Source organism: Cibotium barometz, chromosome 13 (assembly GCF_041138505.1).
Source record: "Cibotium barometz isolate CiBa-2024 chromosome 13, ASM4113850v1, whole genome shotgun sequence".
In the NCBI taxonomy this organism is placed as follows: Eukaryota; Viridiplantae; Streptophyta; class Polypodiopsida; order Cyatheales; family Cibotiaceae; genus Cibotium; species Cibotium barometz.
The window spans coordinates 55,291,103-55,310,687 of record NC_141058.1 but is presented as its reverse complement, the minus strand read 5'-3'; the positions used below and the strand labels follow the sequence as shown (position 1 = coordinate 55,310,687).

The 19,585-nt window shown below is 44.4% G+C and overlaps 1 protein-coding gene across 9 annotated transcripts in view; it reads left to right on the top strand.

The window, feature by feature from the left end:
• Window positions 1-688: 688 nt before the first annotated feature.
• Window positions 689-19,585, top strand: part of LOC147632866 (osmosensing histidine protein kinase SLN1-like) — a 35,614-nt gene continuing 16,717 nt past the window's right edge. The window contains exons 1-10 of one of the 9 annotated variants that reach the window (XM_086807752.1): window positions 704-912; window positions 2,316-2,340; window positions 2,471-2,642; window positions 3,818-5,121; window positions 5,224-6,276; window positions 7,890-8,006; window positions 8,272-8,393; window positions 8,555-8,780; window positions 9,067-9,175; window positions 9,662-10,205. In XM_086807752.1, the coding sequence (XP_086663878.1) occupies window positions 4,762-5,121; window positions 5,224-6,276; window positions 7,890-8,006; window positions 8,272-8,393; window positions 8,555-8,780; window positions 9,067-9,175; window positions 9,662-10,205 (2,531 nt within the window). In that variant the 5' untranslated portion in view covers window positions 704-912; window positions 2,316-2,340; window positions 2,471-2,642; window positions 3,818-4,761. Of the gene's footprint in view, window positions 913-1,024; window positions 2,160-2,315; window positions 2,643-2,717; window positions 3,744-3,817; window positions 5,122-5,223; window positions 6,277-7,889; window positions 8,007-8,271; window positions 8,394-8,554; window positions 8,781-9,066; window positions 9,176-9,661; window positions 10,206-19,585 lie in introns of those variants that run through there. The other 8 variants (XM_086807750.1, XM_086807755.1, XM_086807748.1 and 5 more) reach the window with 8 other exon arrangements.

Sequence of the window (19,585 nt, the reverse complement as noted above, 5' to 3'; positions counted from 1 at the left end):
AAAAAGGACATTAGTGCTAAGACTTACACTAAAGCTCAAATAGTGTGTATATGAGAACATTGTATATAAGAGGGATGGCCCTTACATTAAAGCTCAAATAGTGTGTATATGAGAACATATGTTAGGATTAAAAGACTACAGCTACGGTCGTGTAGCTCAGGTGGACCCGGTTCGATGCCTAGAGGCGATGGCAGCACAACCCTCAAAAAAGAAAAAAGAAAAAAGACTAAAGGACTACACAGAAATTAGAGTGTAATCAAAACGATGTCTATGAAACAAAATGAAAGCGAGGGAATAATCAACAGGAAAAGAAGAGTCGAGAGGACAGCAAGTTCGGAGCCTCATTTGAACTTTCTCCTTGACTGTCGTGGGAGACGCCGAGCCTAGCCGGCTCGGTATGGAGGGGAAAGTATAAGACTCAAGACTCAAGGCTGTCAATGGCTAGGCAGAGAGAGTCTTCGTCTTCAAGCCAAGAGCGGTTTGGTGCCGAGCCTGGAGGCTGGGAAGTATCAACGTTCAAGTGTATCAACATCCGCCTTCAGGTGTCTTTTCTGCTGGCAATTGCCGGGGCTGCGGGCTCGGAACCCAAGCTTGGTAATTGCCTGCAGGCTCGGAATCCAAGCTAAGACACTTTGACACAGTAGTTTGACTGTGGTGTGCGAGACAAGCACACGAATATATACAATGCGGACCAAGATTTTCCTAGGTAGGTAGTCTCTTCTTCCTGCCCGCCCAAGATCTCCGTCGCCTTTTGGCCTTGAGAGTCGTCGGCGGAGCTTTCTAGGTGGGCAAGAATCAGTCCCTCCTCCAGCTTGCTTTTGGGCCAAATCAGCCTAGCTTTTTGGGCGCTTTAGTTTTTGATCTCACGTTTGAAGCTGGCTCTTAGCCGATCTATTTCTGTCAATGTGGCTGGTGGGTTTCTGCTTCCTCACTCTGTTTTCCATTGCTCACGTTGGTGCAGTGCTTGGGCAGCCCCCATCTGCTCTGGGAAAGTGACCTTGTTTTTTTTTTTTTTTTTTTGCAGTGAGGGCAGTCCTCAGTTTGCGTTTATCAACTGATAATTATTGTTGGGAATCCTTTGATTCGCTAATTTCAAGTGAAAATTAGTCTTCTTCAGTCACCCCTGGTTTTAACTGGGTTTTTGGGAAGTGTTATATGCGCTTGCTTTGCTTGTGGGCAGTGCTATTTGCACTTGTTTGGCTTGGTGGGCAGGTGGCCACTGGCCCCTGGGTGCGTGGTGGGCAGGTTTTGTTTCGAAAGAACAACCATGGCGCTAAACACAGACCCACATTCCGAGAGCGCTAACGTTATCCTTTGAAGCGTAGGTGGGTTGAATTTTACTGATTTGCTAAAAGAATAATTAATAGCTGCTAAGCTCGAGGCCGAGGCAGAGGCAGAAGCAGAGGCATATTTTGGGTCTCAAAGGTGGTTAATAAAAGGGGGAAAAAGCTCAAAGGAAGCAGCGAAGGACCCGGAGAACGGCAGCGGCTATGGCCTGATCCTAGTACAATCTATATCATGTTGCATCCACTACAACGCTGTGATATTATACTATAATGTGCATTGTAAACAGTATTCTGTACCACGATGGTATTAGTTATAGGTATTCATTACGCACTGTAGCCCCATAATGTAGCCCATTATACTGAAGTTCTGTGGTCCAAGCAGTGTAATGCAGCTTGTGACTGAGAGCTTGAAGAGAGGGGCGGGGGGTTGTATGTTGAGATACAGCCTGGAAGCCAGAGCAATGGGGCGTTGACAGAGACGGAGCGCGGTGACTCCGAAGGGTCCTGGTGGAGAAAAGATACATAGAAAGAGAGAGGAGCAGCGTGTCTTTTTCAATTCTCTCTGCCTTTGGGCTGCTGCTGCAATGCATGGATGGTGGCATTGGGAACATCAAAAACACACACGGAAAAATCCACAAAAACTAACAGTTTTTCCTCTCCTCTTTTCTTCCTCCTCAAATGGCGACACAGACCATATATTTTTTTTTCGGTTTTGCTCCGTGCTCATGATCATGCAAAGATTATAAAAGCAAAAGCAAAAGCATGCAAAGATATCGGGGGCAAAATCCCAAGCATTATTCTACTCGCGGGGGGGGGGGGGGGGGGGGGGAAGGTGGGCAGGAATTGGGTGCGCGCAGAAAGAGCAGGTCACAGGTGCCATAGATTCTCTACGCTTGTGACCTGCATGTGATTTTGGGTTCATAATCTCAAACTTCTTTATGATCAATCTGTGTTAAGAAATGACGATTATGTTTGTATTGTTGCAAAATTTAGCAATCAATTCTTCACATGTCGCTGCACCGCCTGCAGGGTTTTGCCAAAAGCACAAGGCGAGGTGAGGCTGCAACCTTGACGGGTGTACTTGTTTGCCACAAAGCACAAAAAGAAGCTCAAAAAAGCTGTGTGTACTCCATTTTTCAAAGGTGTGCTTTTTACTATATTCATTAAATTCTGTCGAAATGCAGTGTGCTTTTTTCCCCTCCTTTGTAAAAAAAATCTCAAGTAAAGAAAAAGCAAGCAAGCAGAAGAGGCAAGAAGAAGAAGAGCAGTAGAGATTGCTCTCTCTGACACGGGGATTCGGAAAAGTGTGAGATGGTGACGATGGTGGAGGTGCTGGTGGTGGGAGCTTTGTCAAAGGTATATATGTTGAACCCACCAAATTTTTTATCCTAAAAAAAAGGTTTTTTAATCCGGGGCTCGTGTTGGATTTTCTTTGCTGGTTTTCAGAGCCCTCCCCTCCCCGTGCTTAGGCTCTGCTGCTGTTCTGTATTTTAAAGCATTTCTGTCTTTCTCTGTCTGTGCTTTTTTGCTTTGATTCTTGCTTATAATATATATAGCCTACCTATAGGTTCACCGTTCTCTCCTCCTGATAAAGTCTCTCTCTCTCTCTCTCTCTGCTTTCTCTCTCCTTTTTCCATTTGTGTTTTGTGGGCAATTTTCTCACTTCCTAGTGCTCTTTCTCTCTCTTCCCTCCTTTTATTTTTAACGTGCTTTGTGCACACACACCCACACCATACACACGCACGCACGCACACTTCTGCTTTAAGGGCTATTCTGCTTTAAGGGCTATTTTTTGAGTGCTGACTTCCCCTCTTTAATGTGGGAAATTTCCTTCTAATGATGGTCTCCCAGTTTGCTTTGTGAAAAAATTATGCATCTGATGTCTTTAAATTGCTTCTGTCGGTGAGCAATTTCCCTTGTGACGTTTTGAATTTTACTCTGATCAACATGCTTTTTGTACTGAAGCTCCCATCTTGCTTTGTGAGCAGTCTCTCTCTCCCCCCCAGGTTCTCCTTTCTGAGCTTGTTTAACTTTGTGGGTGATCTCTCTCTCTCTCTCTCTCTCTCTCTAGCCTTTGTGTGCAGTTTTCTTTTCTGAGCTCCCCCGCACCCCCCCTCCCCATTCGCTCTTTTTGTCTGAGCACCCTGACCTCAGCACCTTCTGGGAATTCACCCCATTTTCTGTCTGCCATTTCGGAGTGCTCTCAAAACAAAGCAAGTAACTTTACGTCCCTTTGCTTCATCTCTGTGCACACGCTCTCTCTTAAGCCAATGCAAAAAAGCTTTCCATCTCCTTGTATAGCTATGCCCCCCTCTGTTTCTGTAAAGCTCAGTGGTTTCTTCTTCTGGCTTCTTTCTCTGGTAATCTGACCCATCACCACTTGCTGTTTTGTGTGTGTTGACAAACCACTGTTCTTTACCGCAGGCTAAGTTCAATGCTCGGAACCTTTTAATCACTGTACGTGTTAGCGTTGTAATCTGTTTTCCGATTGCCTCGCACTTGATACTCATTTTTACATGTGTTCTCTCTAGCTCAAGATGAGGTAGACGATCAAGGCAGCCGACCAACGGCAACAGAGGTGATCACGCACTACTGAGACGACAAGTTGAACTAGCTGGCTACTTGGAGTGATAATAGCAAGCAAGGAGTTGCTTACAGTGATTCTCCCTACACTCTCCTGCACCATTTCGCTTGCATTTTCTCTCCAGCAGATTTTCAGAGCCAGCGTTATTCAGCGTCTAAAGTGTGGAGAAAGGCTCCGAACTGCAAAACCCAATTCGTGTTTATCCTCAAGGCACAGTTTGACACAGGCGAATCCCAACTGTACGGCAGTTGTGTGAAGTGGGTGTGTCATTACTATTAGTGATACTCACAGTATAATGGCAGGCAAGTTCACTCTTTCCACAAGGCTACCGCTTTTTAAAAGTCAGGCATAATTCTCTTGAAGCATCTGGCCAGGCTTGTGGCTGAGCTAAAACATGAAAGGGGTATATATTTTGGAGGCTTGTTAGATTGTCAAACCGCCCTTTCACCTATTTGAAGATATTGCTGGAAACAAAAAATTCCGTGCAGCCTGAAGTGCCTGGATATCTGCCTCGTCAAACACATGCTGCTTCTTTGAGATGCCACACATGGATTTTCTGTTCATGGCCATAGATGTTAGTTCTTAAACATGCCTTACGATGTAGTCTGTTCCAATGGTACTTCGTATTTGTGAAATCTTTCCGACAGTCATGCGTTCTGTGGTTTGGTAAACCAGCATCCTACGCTTGATCAATAGTCATCACTATAATGGACAAAATCAGAGCTTTAAAAGGCTGTGTCACTGTGATGGCTTTTTACAATCTCCTACTTGGGTGAAAAACAAGAAGACTCCTAGAGTGCTGTAATCTGAAAGAACACCTTCTTCATGGTGGTAGCCAGTTTCACTCCCCAGACCGTCCTCAATTTTGCTTGTCTCATGGTTTTCTGAAACATGACAGAGCTGCGATGGGGATCGCCAAGGTGGTTTGCCACCAATCTCATCATTGCTTGCATATGTGTGGGAACAGGAAGGTTGTCAGATACAGTTTCAGTTGTGAGATTCCAAGAATCTCCCATATGGGCACCATCAGGACTCATGGTGGCTGCAGTCCTCATATTTGGGTGCAGAATTTTTGTGGGTATCCTTCTTGGGACTATTGGGATAAATCTCTGGTATTTCCATGACAAAGCACCTGCGAGTTACTTACCTGCATCACTTGCCTTCGGTGGTTTCTCATTGATTGAGTCACTATCCTGTGGGTGGCTGCTCAGGCATCCATTGCAGTTCAAAAACGGGCGTTTTTGCTGGCAGGTTAGCTATCCAACTTTTCTTCTCCCTTTACCTTGATTTCATGTTCTTGTCCCGGATAGAGAGGTTCTGTGATCTTCATTTGCTAAAGCTTGCTTGTTTCAGGAATCAAGGGAAGGCATACTCACAGTTGAAACGTTGCATGATGCACTGTGGCTGTTCCTCATTGCACCATTTTCTACATTCATCGCAGGAACAGGAAATGCCATTGCATTGTCTGCATTTGACCTATCCAGTTGGCAGCACTTTTTGTTTGTTTGGCCAACGTGGGTGCTTGGTGATCTATCAGCAATCCTTTGTTACGTGCCCTGCATCCTTCATGTATGGAATTACTTTCATCCAGAGGTAAAGTCCTTCTGCCGGGACCAAGATTATCAGCCGCAAAAGCTAGAGCCGTGTGGACAGTCTCAGAAAAGATCTGATGGTGATGTGGCTATCTCGTATGAGTCAGAAATGAAAACCGTTGAGGGTTCACTTCACATGAGAGGAGCTACTATGAGCTTTGATAACAGATTGTCTCCATGTAGGTGTCAGGATTCAGACGAGGGCATTATGGGCTTGCACAAGTCTGCAAATCTCTTTGATATTGAAAATGCCTTGGCTGAGCAACACTTATCCCACAGCAATGTAAATCAGCAGCATAGTCCCATGACTTCACTGACAGAAAGGTGGGTTGACGTGTTCGGCAAGAACCGTTTCACACTTGGGCGACCTGGTAAGAGGTCTAACAATCCACCATCCAGGAAAAGCCTTGGTCCTTGCTGCAACAGTCAGGTGTATAGGAATGAAAATGATACTCAAGCCCGAATGGAAAAGTTTGCAGGGGCACATTGTAGTTTCTCAACAGCAAATGAAGACCTTCATTCGGTAGCTGCTGTGCAGACTCCTCAGTTTTCTGTTCGCACGTCCCTCATCAGGGCCACTGAATGTGTGATCCTGTTTGTTGTTCTCATTGTGTTATCACTCTTCATATTTTCCACCAAGCTGAACAAAAATAAGAGTATGCAACGAGACTCTTATCTGGTCTTTCCAGTGGTGATCTGGGCATCATTCCGATTCAATCGGGTTGGATTACCCCTTGCAGTTGTTATTGTTGCTATGATTGCGAGTGCTGGGATTGGATCCACTCATGCGGAGGACGAGCACTCCTTGTTACAGGTGAGTGTTTAATAACAAGACTCGCCATAAAAAACAAGCTTAGTTTAGCATTGTGCAAATATAAATCTGCGTTTGGAAATTCCTAACATGCTTACACATAGTACCTTGTGTTTACATTTTTGGTTGCATTAACAAATCTGAGTGAAATTTCAGCAATTAAAACAAGAGAATGAATCCAAACATGAAACAAGCCAATAGAACATGCTATGCTTACATTCATAATGTGCATGTCTCTAATATGTGTGATAGAATTGAACACCACATTTACCGCTGGTTGCCTGCCCCCCCTTGATGAATACATTTGATTCTTTTGCTTGCATCAACCGCCTAGCCAGAAGAGCTCACTTGGCACACTAGTCCCAAGTTACAAACAGAGTTAGTCATAACATTTACATTCTCAACTCCAATGCAGGAGAACCTTGCACTTCCACTTCACCTGGAAAGCACACATGCATCTGAGCGGATACGTTTTATCTCCTTCATGGTTCTGTTGCCAGTATTAGAACACCGTACATGTGGTTCTTACATAATTTAGATGCCAAAGCAGCATATTTATAACCCTTCTTGCATGCCTTAAGAAATCTGTTTTTCTTTCACAGCCTGAAAATAGTAAAAAGCCAGACCCTGATGGTCAAATATCACTGTGAGAACTCTTGTCCAAAGTTGGTAGATCAAAAGGTTGATCAACAATGGCCAATGCGAGCCTTGAGACAAATGCCGGTCAACTCTGAGTGGAGTGGAGTGGTCTCTGCTGGTCAATGTCAGGTGAAATCTGCTCAAACCTTGTCAAAACCAGCCCAAAACAGAAATAAACAACTTTACTTAGTCAAAAACAGCCTTGACTGGTCCACAACCTTGTGCTTCACTTCTGAACTATCATGAGGAAGCGGCCGTTTCCTAGCCAAAAAATGTGGAAACTCCGTTTCTCGGGAGGAGCCTTTTCGTTCCCCTTTCCTAATCTCACCTGAGAATTTTCCCACGGTTTTCCTCTGAGAAGTTTTGATTTTCCCCAATCTTCCTTGTTTCTCTATTAGATTATGAGCTTTCCCAAGTTTCTTCATTATTTTTATTTACATCAACTATATAGTGTTAAAGACATGCCGTTTCCGTTGCGGAGACATCATCCGTTTCTGTTGCATGCAACTTATTTGACATTGCGCACCCACTTCCGCTAACCAACTATGGGCTGGGTGATGCGGGCGGCCAGACAGCTAACCTAAAGCATGTTTTGGGGTGGGGGCTTCAATAGTCATTTGATTACTGGAAAACTCAGCTGTACGATGGGGTTGCTGGCACAAGAAAAGGGATCACCACTACTCACAGCCAGCCCATACTGCTGGTCAAGTTGCTCCAGCTAAGCGAAACCTCTTTTTTAAAGTAAAGAGGGCCCTGAGCCCATACTGCTGGTCAAGTTGCTCCAGCTAAGCGAAACCTCTTTTTTAAAGTAAAGAGGGCCCAGTCGTCTGATCAAGCAGCACCATGCTGGCATGCTGTAATACTCACACTTAGCCCCCTTATCCAGCACACTTCATGCGAACAGAAACTTTTGTTATCTCAGTAGTGCTTTCACAAGCAAAAGAACTAAGTCTGACATGGCTTTAGTACTTCTGCAGGTGGAGATGTTTGTTTGTGTTTTGGCAACTGTGGCAATCACTTTGGCAGCAATTGTACATGATAGAAAGCTAATGGAGGGGAGGCTTAATCGAATGAACTCTACTCTCGAGTCTCAGGTATGGGAGCCTACTCACAAATTAAGCTTATGTCAATGTCTTACCTTTAACTCTCAATGCAAATTGTTTTCTTCTTCTTATGTTAGGGTTTCTACAGCCATTTGAAAGGACAAAAAGGCTATCAATGGCAGGATTTTGTATAGGTTTTAGAGAGACATCTTATGCTTTATTATCTCCTGTCCGTCCATCATAAAAGTAATACTATCTTATTAAAGTCTTGTACAAGGGTGCATACATGAACTTACTCTCGATTCTCTTAATGCAGGTCCGAGATCGAACAAAGGAGCTTGAGAAAGCTAACCTTGAGTTACAGGTGTCGCAAGCAGCAGCTGAGGAGGCAAGCAAGGCAAAGTCAGAGTTTCTTGCAAACATGAGCCATGAAATAAGGTGATAACATACTTTTACACAGTGGCAAGTTTTGTTATGCTGTAGACAGGTTGAAAGGCATTCATCATATGTGATGGCAACTAACTCATGAAGTCAATTTGATGGGACTTCATGTTATCGTTTTTGTGAGGCTCATGTTGTACCTTGCACATTGTGTACAGAACTCCGATACATGGAATCATTGGTATGGCATCATTGGCCTTGGATACAGAACTTACCGAAGAACAACGAGAACATCTTGAGACAGTTTCCCAGTCTGCAGATTGCCTCTTGCACATTGTAAATGCGATTCTTGACTTGGCAAAGATCGAAGCTGGGCGGTTGGAGCTTGAACACGTTCCTTTTAATCTTGTAGAAACAATAGGCTCAACCATGAAAATGCTACAGGTAAGCTTTGTTTGTATGTCTTTATTTGGACTGAAGACTGTAATGGAACAAAGAGTATATTAGTTTTATATATGTAGGAGAGCTGGCCTGTTGATTTACCTTCCCTTTCTGTTTATCAATTACTCAGGTATTTTGGTGGAACCCCACCATTTGTCAGAATTCATCAACATATAGTTTTCTGTCCATAATATGTGTGTGAACGTGTGTCTGTGTGTGTGTGTGTGTGTGTGAGAGAGAGAGAGAGAGAGAGAGAGAGAGAGAGAGAGGATAAATTGCTGATGTGCAGGTTCGAGCCAAACAAAAGCGTCTAAACTTATCATGGAATGTCTCTCAAGAAGTGCCTGTTCATTTGGTTGGTGATGCTGGACGGTTGCAACAATGCATACTTAATCTTGGTATGATGTGTTTTCTGCTCTCTCTCTCTCTCTCAAAAATCAAAACAAAAGGTTTATACATCAAAAGTAGTAATTTAAATGGTAACCATATCATTTGGTTGAATGAGTCCTATGCAGACTTGCCATATTTTCCTTGACTTGTAGGTTTCATTGTGTTCCATGCTAGTACCGAGTGAATTTATTGTTGAGGAAGAGAACTTTAGTGGGGTCAAAGAAAAAGGAAGCATCTCTATTGGATCTCTTTGTGTAACTCGACCAAGTTCTTGCTCAAAATAGATGGACTAACGTTTACTAAACCCACTTGCATTTTAGTTAAGTAACTTGCATTAGTTAACTGACTTCCATTGCCTTCCAAGTCTGCACCGGACTTGTGCTGATAAATTTTGCCTCTTGTAGTAGTGTGTCCATTAATTAATTACTAGTTGGGATTTTCCTTCCATATGTATATGCTTTGGTTTGAATCAATAACTCTACACTTTATTGCAGTTGGTAATGCAATCAAATTCACCCAAGAAGGATCCGTCTTTCTCTCTGCACAGCTATATGAAGGAGAGATTTCAGAAGAGCTAAGTGCAAGAGGAAGCATGAGTATGACTTTCTGTAATGAGAAGCACGAGAAGAGGTTTCCAGTGTTCGGAAAGGACTTGAGAAGTTGTATGAAAAGCTCTATTCAAGGTGAAGTCACTCAAGAGCCCTTTCTAGTAGAGGAAAATATTGCTCCTGAAATTCTACTAGAGAGATGCATAGATGACCAAGGCAGGAGCGGTAGAGCTTCCTTTTCTGAAGCAGGAAGAGGGTCTTCGGCCTTCAGATTATTGACTTTCAAAGAAGCAGGCCTGTCAGAAAGTGCCCGATTTCATGACAGTATTGAAGACAGTAAAAAACTGACACTACTATTTTCCGTTAGCGATACTGGCATTGGCATCAGTGAAGAAAAACAGAAGGAAGTTTTCAAGGCGTTCTCACAAGCAGATTCTTCTACTACACGATTGTATGGTGGAACTGGTCTGGGCCTGAGCATCGTGGAGAGGTATTTGTCATTGCATTGGAAAGCCCTTTGTTAGTTGTCCTTAAAGAAAACACTACTTTCATGCTTTGTATTTAAAAATTCCAATCTTTGAAAGCAACTAATCTTCTATGCAACATTGTGGAGAATATGAAGACTTTATGCATGGGGAATACAGGTTTTGTTTTTGAGTTTGGTTGGTATAAAGGGGTGTTGAGAGATGTAATTGTGGTGATGTGTGTATGTGGGAAAGCACCCTAGAGGTACAAGATATTGTGGCAAGGTAAGAATGCCACATGTAATATTGAATGGTGTGTGAGTGTTGACCAAAAGAGTGGGAAAGGAGTTGTCACATGGATGATGATGTGTAAAGTGGGGTAAGGCTAGAAAGCCTATATCATTGTATGGTTCATTTGTGATATGCAATAGAATTGAGTGTTGAGTTTGCAATCTGTCTCTCTCTCTCTCTCTTATAGAGTTCTTAGTGTGGTTTAATCCACCTTAATTATGTTGCTTAATCTATGTCTATCACCATGATCAATCCCATTTTAGGATTGATTAACATGGTATTAGAGCTTGGTTGGACTCTTGGTCATGGTGAATATCTATGTATAGTATTTCTTGGTTATTTGTTCATTTGATTAAGTCTTATTTTCAGCTTATTATGAAAAAAATTAGCACACTCATCGTCATTAGTATTGCATTTGGAGAGAGATTATGATCATGGAGATTTGGAGATTATGGTGCTGTCCATGGAAGCTGAAAATGGAGATTTCAACAAGTATGAAGACTATGGAGTCTTCGGTGTCATCAAGGAAGCTACCAAGAAAAGATTTGTGAAGGTATTTTGGATTTTGCCTCATTAATTTTTGGTTTGAGCATGGAAGAATGCTCAATTTAGAGAAGGGTTGCTGATTTATGGGATGAGAGGATCCCATGGTTCTTTGCATTTGGGCAAAGAGTGTAAGAGGTGCAATGCTTGTCTAAGAAGAGTCGAACAATAATGGGCTGATTGTAGCTCATATTGGATGTGTCATAATGGGCTGATTGTAGCTCATATTGGATATGTCATATGGGCATGGCTCACGAAGTTGCTCACAAATAATGGGCAACATTGGTGGAAGCATTCAAAGCTTTCACATAGTTGGTACCTGTGGTTTCATTTGAGAGACCGTGTTTAGAGAAACACCCTTTGGGGCATGCAACAATGGATGCATGTTTATGAGGAGCTCAATGGAGAGCTTAGTGTAGTCATGTTGATGGTTACTTGAAATCTCAAGATAGAGATATTCGGAGACAGCAAAGTGCAACAAGAGGAGTTGCACACACAGCTCATTTGGAGCTAAAATGGAAGCTCACAAAGATGTTAGTTGGTGATGCAAGAAGAGACACGTTGGGAAAAGAAGAGAGACCAGCAAGCAGAATGTGTAGAGCACGGTATTTGAAGGGTGCCATGAGAGCTACAAAGGCTCTGAGAAAAAGATAAGGTGGCTAGGCTACAATAGACAGCTGTGGCAGATCAATCAAGGAGTAGTGAGCAAAAAACAAAGCACACAGAAGGGTTGACTGCATGACTGAGCTGTGCTGAAGCCCAGGAAGAAAGCCAATGGTAAAATGAGAGATTGAGAAGGAGACTAAGCGAGCAAAGACAATAAATGAAGAGCTCATAGCAGATGGAAAGAGAAGTATCCAGGTGGAGAACGAGCACATCAAAAGTGTTCGTGAGCAGTTGTAAGCTCAAAGAAGCAAGCTCATACCAGTGAGCTTTGACGAACGCAGAGTGCTGAATCGGCACTGGTTTGTGTATTTGGCACAACCCCTATAAGAGATTCGGTAACTACTATTCTATGGAGGTGATGATTGTACATCTTATTAAGCGAGCATGAATGCCCCACAGGTTGACAGAAAGCATGGCTACGAAGGAAGGTGGTAGTGCAAGATTTTAGCTATGGGGCTACTCAGAAGATAGCAATAAAGATGCAGTCAATGCAGAAAGAGCTGATGTTGCAGCTGGTGACGCAACAGCTTGGCTGTTGTTGATGTAACGGCTGATGTGGGAGCATATGGAATAGTCGATGTAGGGGCTCTCCATGTGAGAGTGGCGTCTGTAGAAAAAAATTGAGGCGGTAACCAACGAACAATAGCTAACACTTGGTGCTGTGAGCGTGAAACGACCACGCCAGGTGAGGAGCGAGCCATAGTAGACTCTGATAGAGATGCTCTTCAACCACCTGTCTGTAGAGTAGCATAAAGATTGACACCCCTGGCAATCCAGCTTATAGACAACCGTTGTAAGATTTGGTGCGTAGTAGAAAATTTGGTACGTATTAATGAAAGTGAATTGAAATAAATTTGTGAAGTAATGGAAAAAAAAAAAACCCTTAGTGTTGTCAAGGGTTCACTCACACACAACTGAATTTTTAAAATTTACACACACATGGGTCCCCTACCCGATTGTGGTCAAAATGGCTTTGTAAAATTTCACCCATGATTATGAGGGTAACCGTACCCGAGCTTGTGTGCTCAAAACGAGATTTTTTAAAAACCCATTGGTATGAGGGTTGCCCTACCCGAGCTCACCGAGAAGCTCGAAATGGTTGTTGTGATGTGTGCATGAGCGATATACATGTGAAGTGCATGCGCATGGGTTGGTTCCCACCCGAACTTCTATGTTCAAATTGGACTCAATGATTCCGCTGTGAGCGAGTTTGCTCAAAATGGACTTGGTGTCTAAGATGGTAGACACGAGTACACATGTTTGGTTGATGAATACTCCAATGTATCATTGAGGGGGAGTGTTGAGAGGTAGCGATTGCGGTTGTGTAATGCTACATTGATGGGTGATGGGTGAGTTGTGGAACACCTCGATTAAGAGGGGGTGTTGAGAGATGTAATTGCGGTGATGTGTGTATGTGGGAAAGCACCCTAGAGGTGCAAGATATTGTGGCAAGATAAGAATGCCACATATAATATTGAATGGTGTGCGAGTGTTGACCAAAAGAGTGGAAAAGGAGTTGCCACATAGATGATGATGTGTAAAGTGGGATAAGACTAGAAAGCCTATATCATTGTATGGTTCATTTGTGATATGCAATAGAATTGAGTGTTGAGTGTGCAATCTCTCTCTCTCTCTTATGGAGTTCTTAGTGTGATTTAATCCACCTTAATTATGTTGCTTAATCTATGTCTATCACCATGATCAATCCCATTTTAGGATTCTTTAACAAGGAGGTGGAGATTTGCTCAGCAGTTTATACGATCTCCATTTAAGTTGTATATAACATCCTAGCCTAACTGTTGACTGAGAAATTTCTCTACTTAAAAGAGAATCAAAACCCTAACTCTAATTAACCATACTAATTCAGAAACTTAGCTAACTTGATGGTTCCTCCTCTCACTCACTCTATGAGCTCCTAGCATAGTGAGCTGGTATGGCTTTCAACAAAATTCTCCTCTCCCGTTTCTTATATCTACGTGCAGCCTTGCTTGAGTTACCGTCTTGTCAAGAAGAAGTGGCTAGCTCCAAAGGCCCTTGTGTCTGAATTGTCAAGAGTTGATGTTTTATCGTTCTTACTCTAACAAGGGAACTCAGCTCTCAATGCATACACGAGTTCCACTAGGGTCTGCTGCCTCAAAGAGTGGAACAAAACAATTCAGCTAGAGAACTGCTATTAATATCCATTTAGCTGCCACAAACTCACTCCATGAGCTATGTAGGTGTATCAAGGGGTCTGATAGAAAAAGAGACTTACTACATTAACCCAATCTACTTTATATTATGAGAATGAAGAAACATAAATATTTACAATGCTAGCAAATCCTGTGATTGATTCATGTTAATGCTGCTGTTTTGGGCTGAATTTGCTATTTTGTAGTACACTTGTGCCTATGTGCTGGGGTTTTCATAGGTAGAAAGGAGAGAGTGGCGGAATCCCACAACACACACGAGTCCTAAACTACTGTCTGTATTATGTACAAGATATAGTAGTAATACAATTGAATCTCTAGTACAATGGATATGGCTATCGTACACTCCTGGCTACTAGCACTTCGCCTACAGAGAAACGCTTTGTGAAGTCCAATGTTGAAGAAAGCAGATGATTATGACGATTTGGCTACCCATCTATATATATGCACCAATGCTATTGGTGGGCTTGTTTTACTGCTATTGGCCAGGTCCATGACCTGCCATGTCATCACCTAGCACATGGCAATGCCCATGGTGAAACCGGCCTTCAGAAATCTGACGGGCGGTGAAACAAACACTCGCACACAAAACACTTCATCACCCATGGGGACCTGGAAAAGGAAACAAACAGGGGGAGCTAGAGTGCTCGTGCAAATAGTACAAGTACATCGATTGGCCCCAAAACGCAGTGACGCCCCTAGCGGTATTTCTTTACTTGATCAAATATGAGTACAAAGTACAACTTGTAGAATCCTCTACCAATAGGATCCCTTATAGCTTTTCACCCAGGACTTCCAAATAAGAACTCTCGTTACTACAGCAAAGCATTCCATAGGGAAGGCACACCTGTACAAATATCTCCCTGCTTGAAAAGGTCTTCTCCATTGCTATCATGGATCCCACAAATCCTTTCCCAAACAACAGTAGGGATGTACCAAACCACATGTCCTTCCCTGTAGTCACAGCTTGCATGTAATCTCGAGAAAACTAGAACCTGTTCACATGAATCCAGAGACATGTTTTCCACATGAAACCAAAGACCTATATCCATAAACCATAGGCCTGTTTCCTCGTTACCAGAATCCTGTTTTCTTCCCGAAAACCAATGTCCTGTTTCCATGACAGATAAACCATCCAATCAAGGTTGCCAAAACCTAGAGAGAGAAAGATAGAGGACGTGTCAAGCAAACCCTGAATACACATAAGTCCAAGATGAAGAGCAACAACACATCTCTTCCAAGAACCTCATCCTGTGCATATGTAGCTTGATCCTCTGCATCCTAATCTTGTAAACAAAACCTGCTTATGAAGAGAGAGAGAGAGATCCCTTGGCTGTTAGCCCCTCGGTGCCTCCTTCAGCTCACCTCCTTCCAAGAGAGAGATAGAGTCAAGTGTGCTGTTCAGCCCTTGTGCCTTTGTGGTCACCTGCAGTCCTTCTAGCTGCCCGACTGGCTGTAGAGAGTCTCCCGCCTTGCGCCCATTGCTGGCTGAAGCCCATACGTGCAACTACCTGGCATAGAGAGCCTCCACCTGATACCCGCCTGGCTGCCCTGACTGGTTGCAGCCCACCTGGTGCCTGTTAGCTGCATGTAGCCCGTACGCCGCTTGCCTGTAGCCCATACGCGCAGTAGCACCTTGTAGTCATGTGCGCAGCACCCTGTGTGCAACAGCTGCCTGGCCTCCCTGTGTGCAGCAGCTGCCTGGCCCATGTGCAGCAGCAGCACCCTGTAGTCCATGGGCAGCAGCTTGTAGTCCATGCGCAGCAGGGCCAGCCGCCTGTAGCCCAAGCGCTACAGCACCCGCCGCCTGTAGACCATGCAGCAGCAGTGCTCAGTTGTGGCCCATGTGCGCAACAGAGCCCTAGCACCCGCCTAGTAGCCATGTGCGCTGCAGTTGCCTGTAGCCCATGCGCACAATAGCCCAACTGGCGCCCACAACCATACAGCCCATGGGCACAGCAGCCCACCTGGCGCCCACAGCCATACACAGCCCGATGCAGCCCTGCCTGGCACTGTAGCCCTTGTGCGCAACAGCCGCCGACTCCACATGTGCAGCCTCCACCTGGCAACCTACTCCATGATGACCACCACCCGGCGATCTGCCCAAGGGATGTGCCCTGAAGCCATGCGCCATCCTCCACCTTTATAAAGAGGCGATCGCTTTTCAAAAATGCCAAAAGCAATCAGCAAAACGCATGCTTAAAAAAAATAATACTCTTAAATCATCAAAGGTTTAAAAACCTTATAAATTTTAAAGTCTCTTTTTGTCCCCTTTCACACTTGGGCTGGCCACACTTATGAATTTCCTTTTCAATATCCAACTGATGCCTGTCCACACTGTCCATCCCGTGCCTGTTCCCGTGCCCACCTGCTTGTTGTCCAGAGAGAAAAACACAAGGTCGTAACATACCCCCCTCTTGAAAAATAGCAAGCGTCCTCGATTGCACTCAATAACACAGTAAGCATCCAAAAGATTCCCCATAAGACCAAAGCAATGTCCCTCCAGTGCATCTGGGTGATGAAACAATCATCCTGGACAATAAGGCCACACTGTCACGTCGAAGTGACAAACAACTCTTGCTTGTTCCTTCAGACCCTGTAGCAAAAGTATAAAACCAAGTGGAAACACGTAACCTGTGTTAGCCAAAAACAAAACCATGCATCATTCTACATATGACAAACATATGCATTCACAAACAATATGCTCTTGAAGACGCTCTACCCACTCCAAAATAACAGTCTCAGGATTGCTCACAAGCCTTACACCCATGGGCATCCCACAAGACCCATGACTGATGGTACAACATGAGCATATGAAAGCACTCAATGCATCTAAACTATACATCCACTAAGTACTTCCCACATATGTCTCATGGCTATCTTGCAGGAGTCACACTTAGTGATGCATCCATGATCATAATAAAGTACTTGATGTATCGTACCAACATACATGCATCTCATCCTGACACATCCAGAGTATTACCCATGTATTCCCAAGGGTACCAGGATCCAATGGCACCAGAATACCATAATACTTCAAAAAGTGTATAAATACATGCACAAATAGAGTTCAATCCATATATGAACCAAACCAACTCTAGGACTGCTCGCAAGACTTATGCCCTTCATAGAGTCTCGAAGTATTAGCTCAGGTTGCTGCAGACTTTAAGCTAAACCAAACCATGCCATTCCAAAGGAGACCAACTCCACAGATAACATCATCTCATGTGACTAGCACACAATATCATAGAAGTCCCATAAGCAGATGTGCTGTCAGCCTCAGTACCTCGGGTGAATACAAAGATGTCACCAAGCGACTCCTAGATGAAAAACTGAGCTTGTCTATAACAAGGGAGCGGAGGTGCTACCCCCCTCTTGAGCATCAGGCAATGCTCCAGACCCATGCTTTGCTGAACCTGAATAAGCCGTCGCAAGAGTTAGCTCCAACTCAAAGGCGTCAAGATAAAGCATATGCTAAGTCACCCTCCTCTATCCACTTTGCATCCATTGGTGAATAGTTCTTTAAACTTCACAAGATAGCGACGAGAAACTTTACCTCGTACCTTTCTTTCCTTATGTGCCAATAACTACTCGAGAATAAGAACCTCATCAAGTTCCTCTGCTTCCAACTGAGCCTCATCTGATACATCCACAGGCACCCAAAACTTGTTTGCACTCCACCCAAGTGGTAAGCACAAGTTCCTCATGAAGCATAGTAGATCACCACTGCTAAATATAGAAAGAAGCTGCCTTCCGAACCCATGAAGCCTCCATGAAGATACTACCGGTGACAAAGTGTCAAAAGCCATAGCCTTCAACCTATCTTTTGCACCATAACACTTCATCTGCTTTCTTGTTCCTGGCCAACTACTTCTTGTCCTTGGTGTCTTTTCTCTTGAGCTTCATCCTCAGCTTTTACTCTTCACCTCATATAGGCAAAGACTCATAATCCTGTACTATCTCTTGTACTTCCTTTTCACTTTCCACTTGTTAAAGCTTTTGATGTGACAACCACGAGCTCGCCTCCTTGAGAAAGTAGACGATATCCCGACGATGGAACCATGAAACCGGCCTTCAGAAATCTGACGGGCGGTGAAACAAACACTTGCACACAAAACACTTCATCACCCATGGGGACTTGGAAAAGGAAACAAACAGGGGGAGCTAGAGTGCTCCTGCAAATAGTACAAGGACACCGATTGGCCCAAAAACGCAGTGGCGTCCCTTGCGGTATTTCTTTACTTGATCAAATATGAGTCCAAAGTACAACTTGTAGAATCCTCTACCAATAGGATCCCTTATAGCTTTTCACCCAGGACTTCCAAATAAGAACTCTCGTTACTATAGCAAAGCATTCCATAGGGAAGGCACACCTGTACAATATCTCCCTGCTTGAAAAGGTCTTCTCCATTGCTATCATGGATCCCATAAACCCTTTCCCAAAAAACAGTAGGGCTGTACCAAACCACATGTCCTTCCCTGTAGTCACAGCTTGCATGTAACCTCGAGAAAACTAGAACTTGTTCACATGAATCCAGAGACATGTTTTCTACATGAAACCAAAGACCTGTATCCATGAACCATAGGCCTGTTTCCTCATTACCAGAATCTTGTTTCTTCCCGAAAACCAATGTCCTGTTTCCATGACAGATAAACCATCCAATCAAGGTTGCCAAAACCTAGAGTGAGAAAGATAGAGGACGTGTCAAGCAAACCCTGAATACACATAAGTCCAAGATGAAGAGCAACAACACATCTCTTCCAAGAACCTCATCCTGTGCATATGTAGCTTAATCCTTTGCATCCTAATCTTGTAAACAAAACCTGCTTGTTGCGAAGAGAGAGAGAGACACCCCTTGGCTGTTAGCCCCTCGGTGCCTCCTTCAGCTCACCTCCTTCTTCCAAGAAAGAGATAGAGTCAAGCGTGCTGTTCAGCCCCTGCGCCTCTGTGGCCACCTACAGTCCTTCTAGCTACCCGACTGGTTGTAGAGAGTCTCCCGCCTTGTGCCCGTTGCTTGCTGAAGCCCATACGTGCAACTACTGGCGTAGAGAGCCTCCACTTGATACCCACCACCTGGCGCCCGTTAGCTGACTGTAGCCCGCCTGCCTGTAGCCCATACGCACAGCAGCACCCTGTAGTCATGTGCGCAGCACCCTGTGTGCAACAGCTGCCTGGCCTCTCTGTGTGCAGCTGCCGCCTGGCCCATGTGCAGCAGCAGCACCGTGTAGTCTATGGGCAACAGCCTGTAGTGCATGCGCAGCAGGGCCAGTTGCCTGTAGCCCAAGCGCTGCAGCACCCGCCGCCTGTAGACGTTCAGCTGTGGCCCATGTGCGCAACAGAGCCCTGGTCACCCGCCTAGTAGCCATGTGTGCTGCAGCTGCCTGTAGCCCATGCGCACAGCAGCCCAACTGGCGCCCACAGCCATACATAGCCCACGCGCACAGCAGCCCACCTGGCGCCCACATTCGATGATGCACTGAAGAAAAAACTCTGGCCACTGTTGTTGCTATAGTCTCCAAAAAATTTGTGCAATGTGATGACACACCCATTGGCACATCCTCTCAGGGTGAAGACAAATCCGATGATCTGTCCTCCCATGGTGCCTCCATGACATCTGACACTAAGGATACTCCACTCAATGCAAACGGCAGGTGAGAGAAGAGTCTTGCTTACTAGCCTTGAGAGTGAAGCAACCGCCATCGAGGCCAAAGATTCT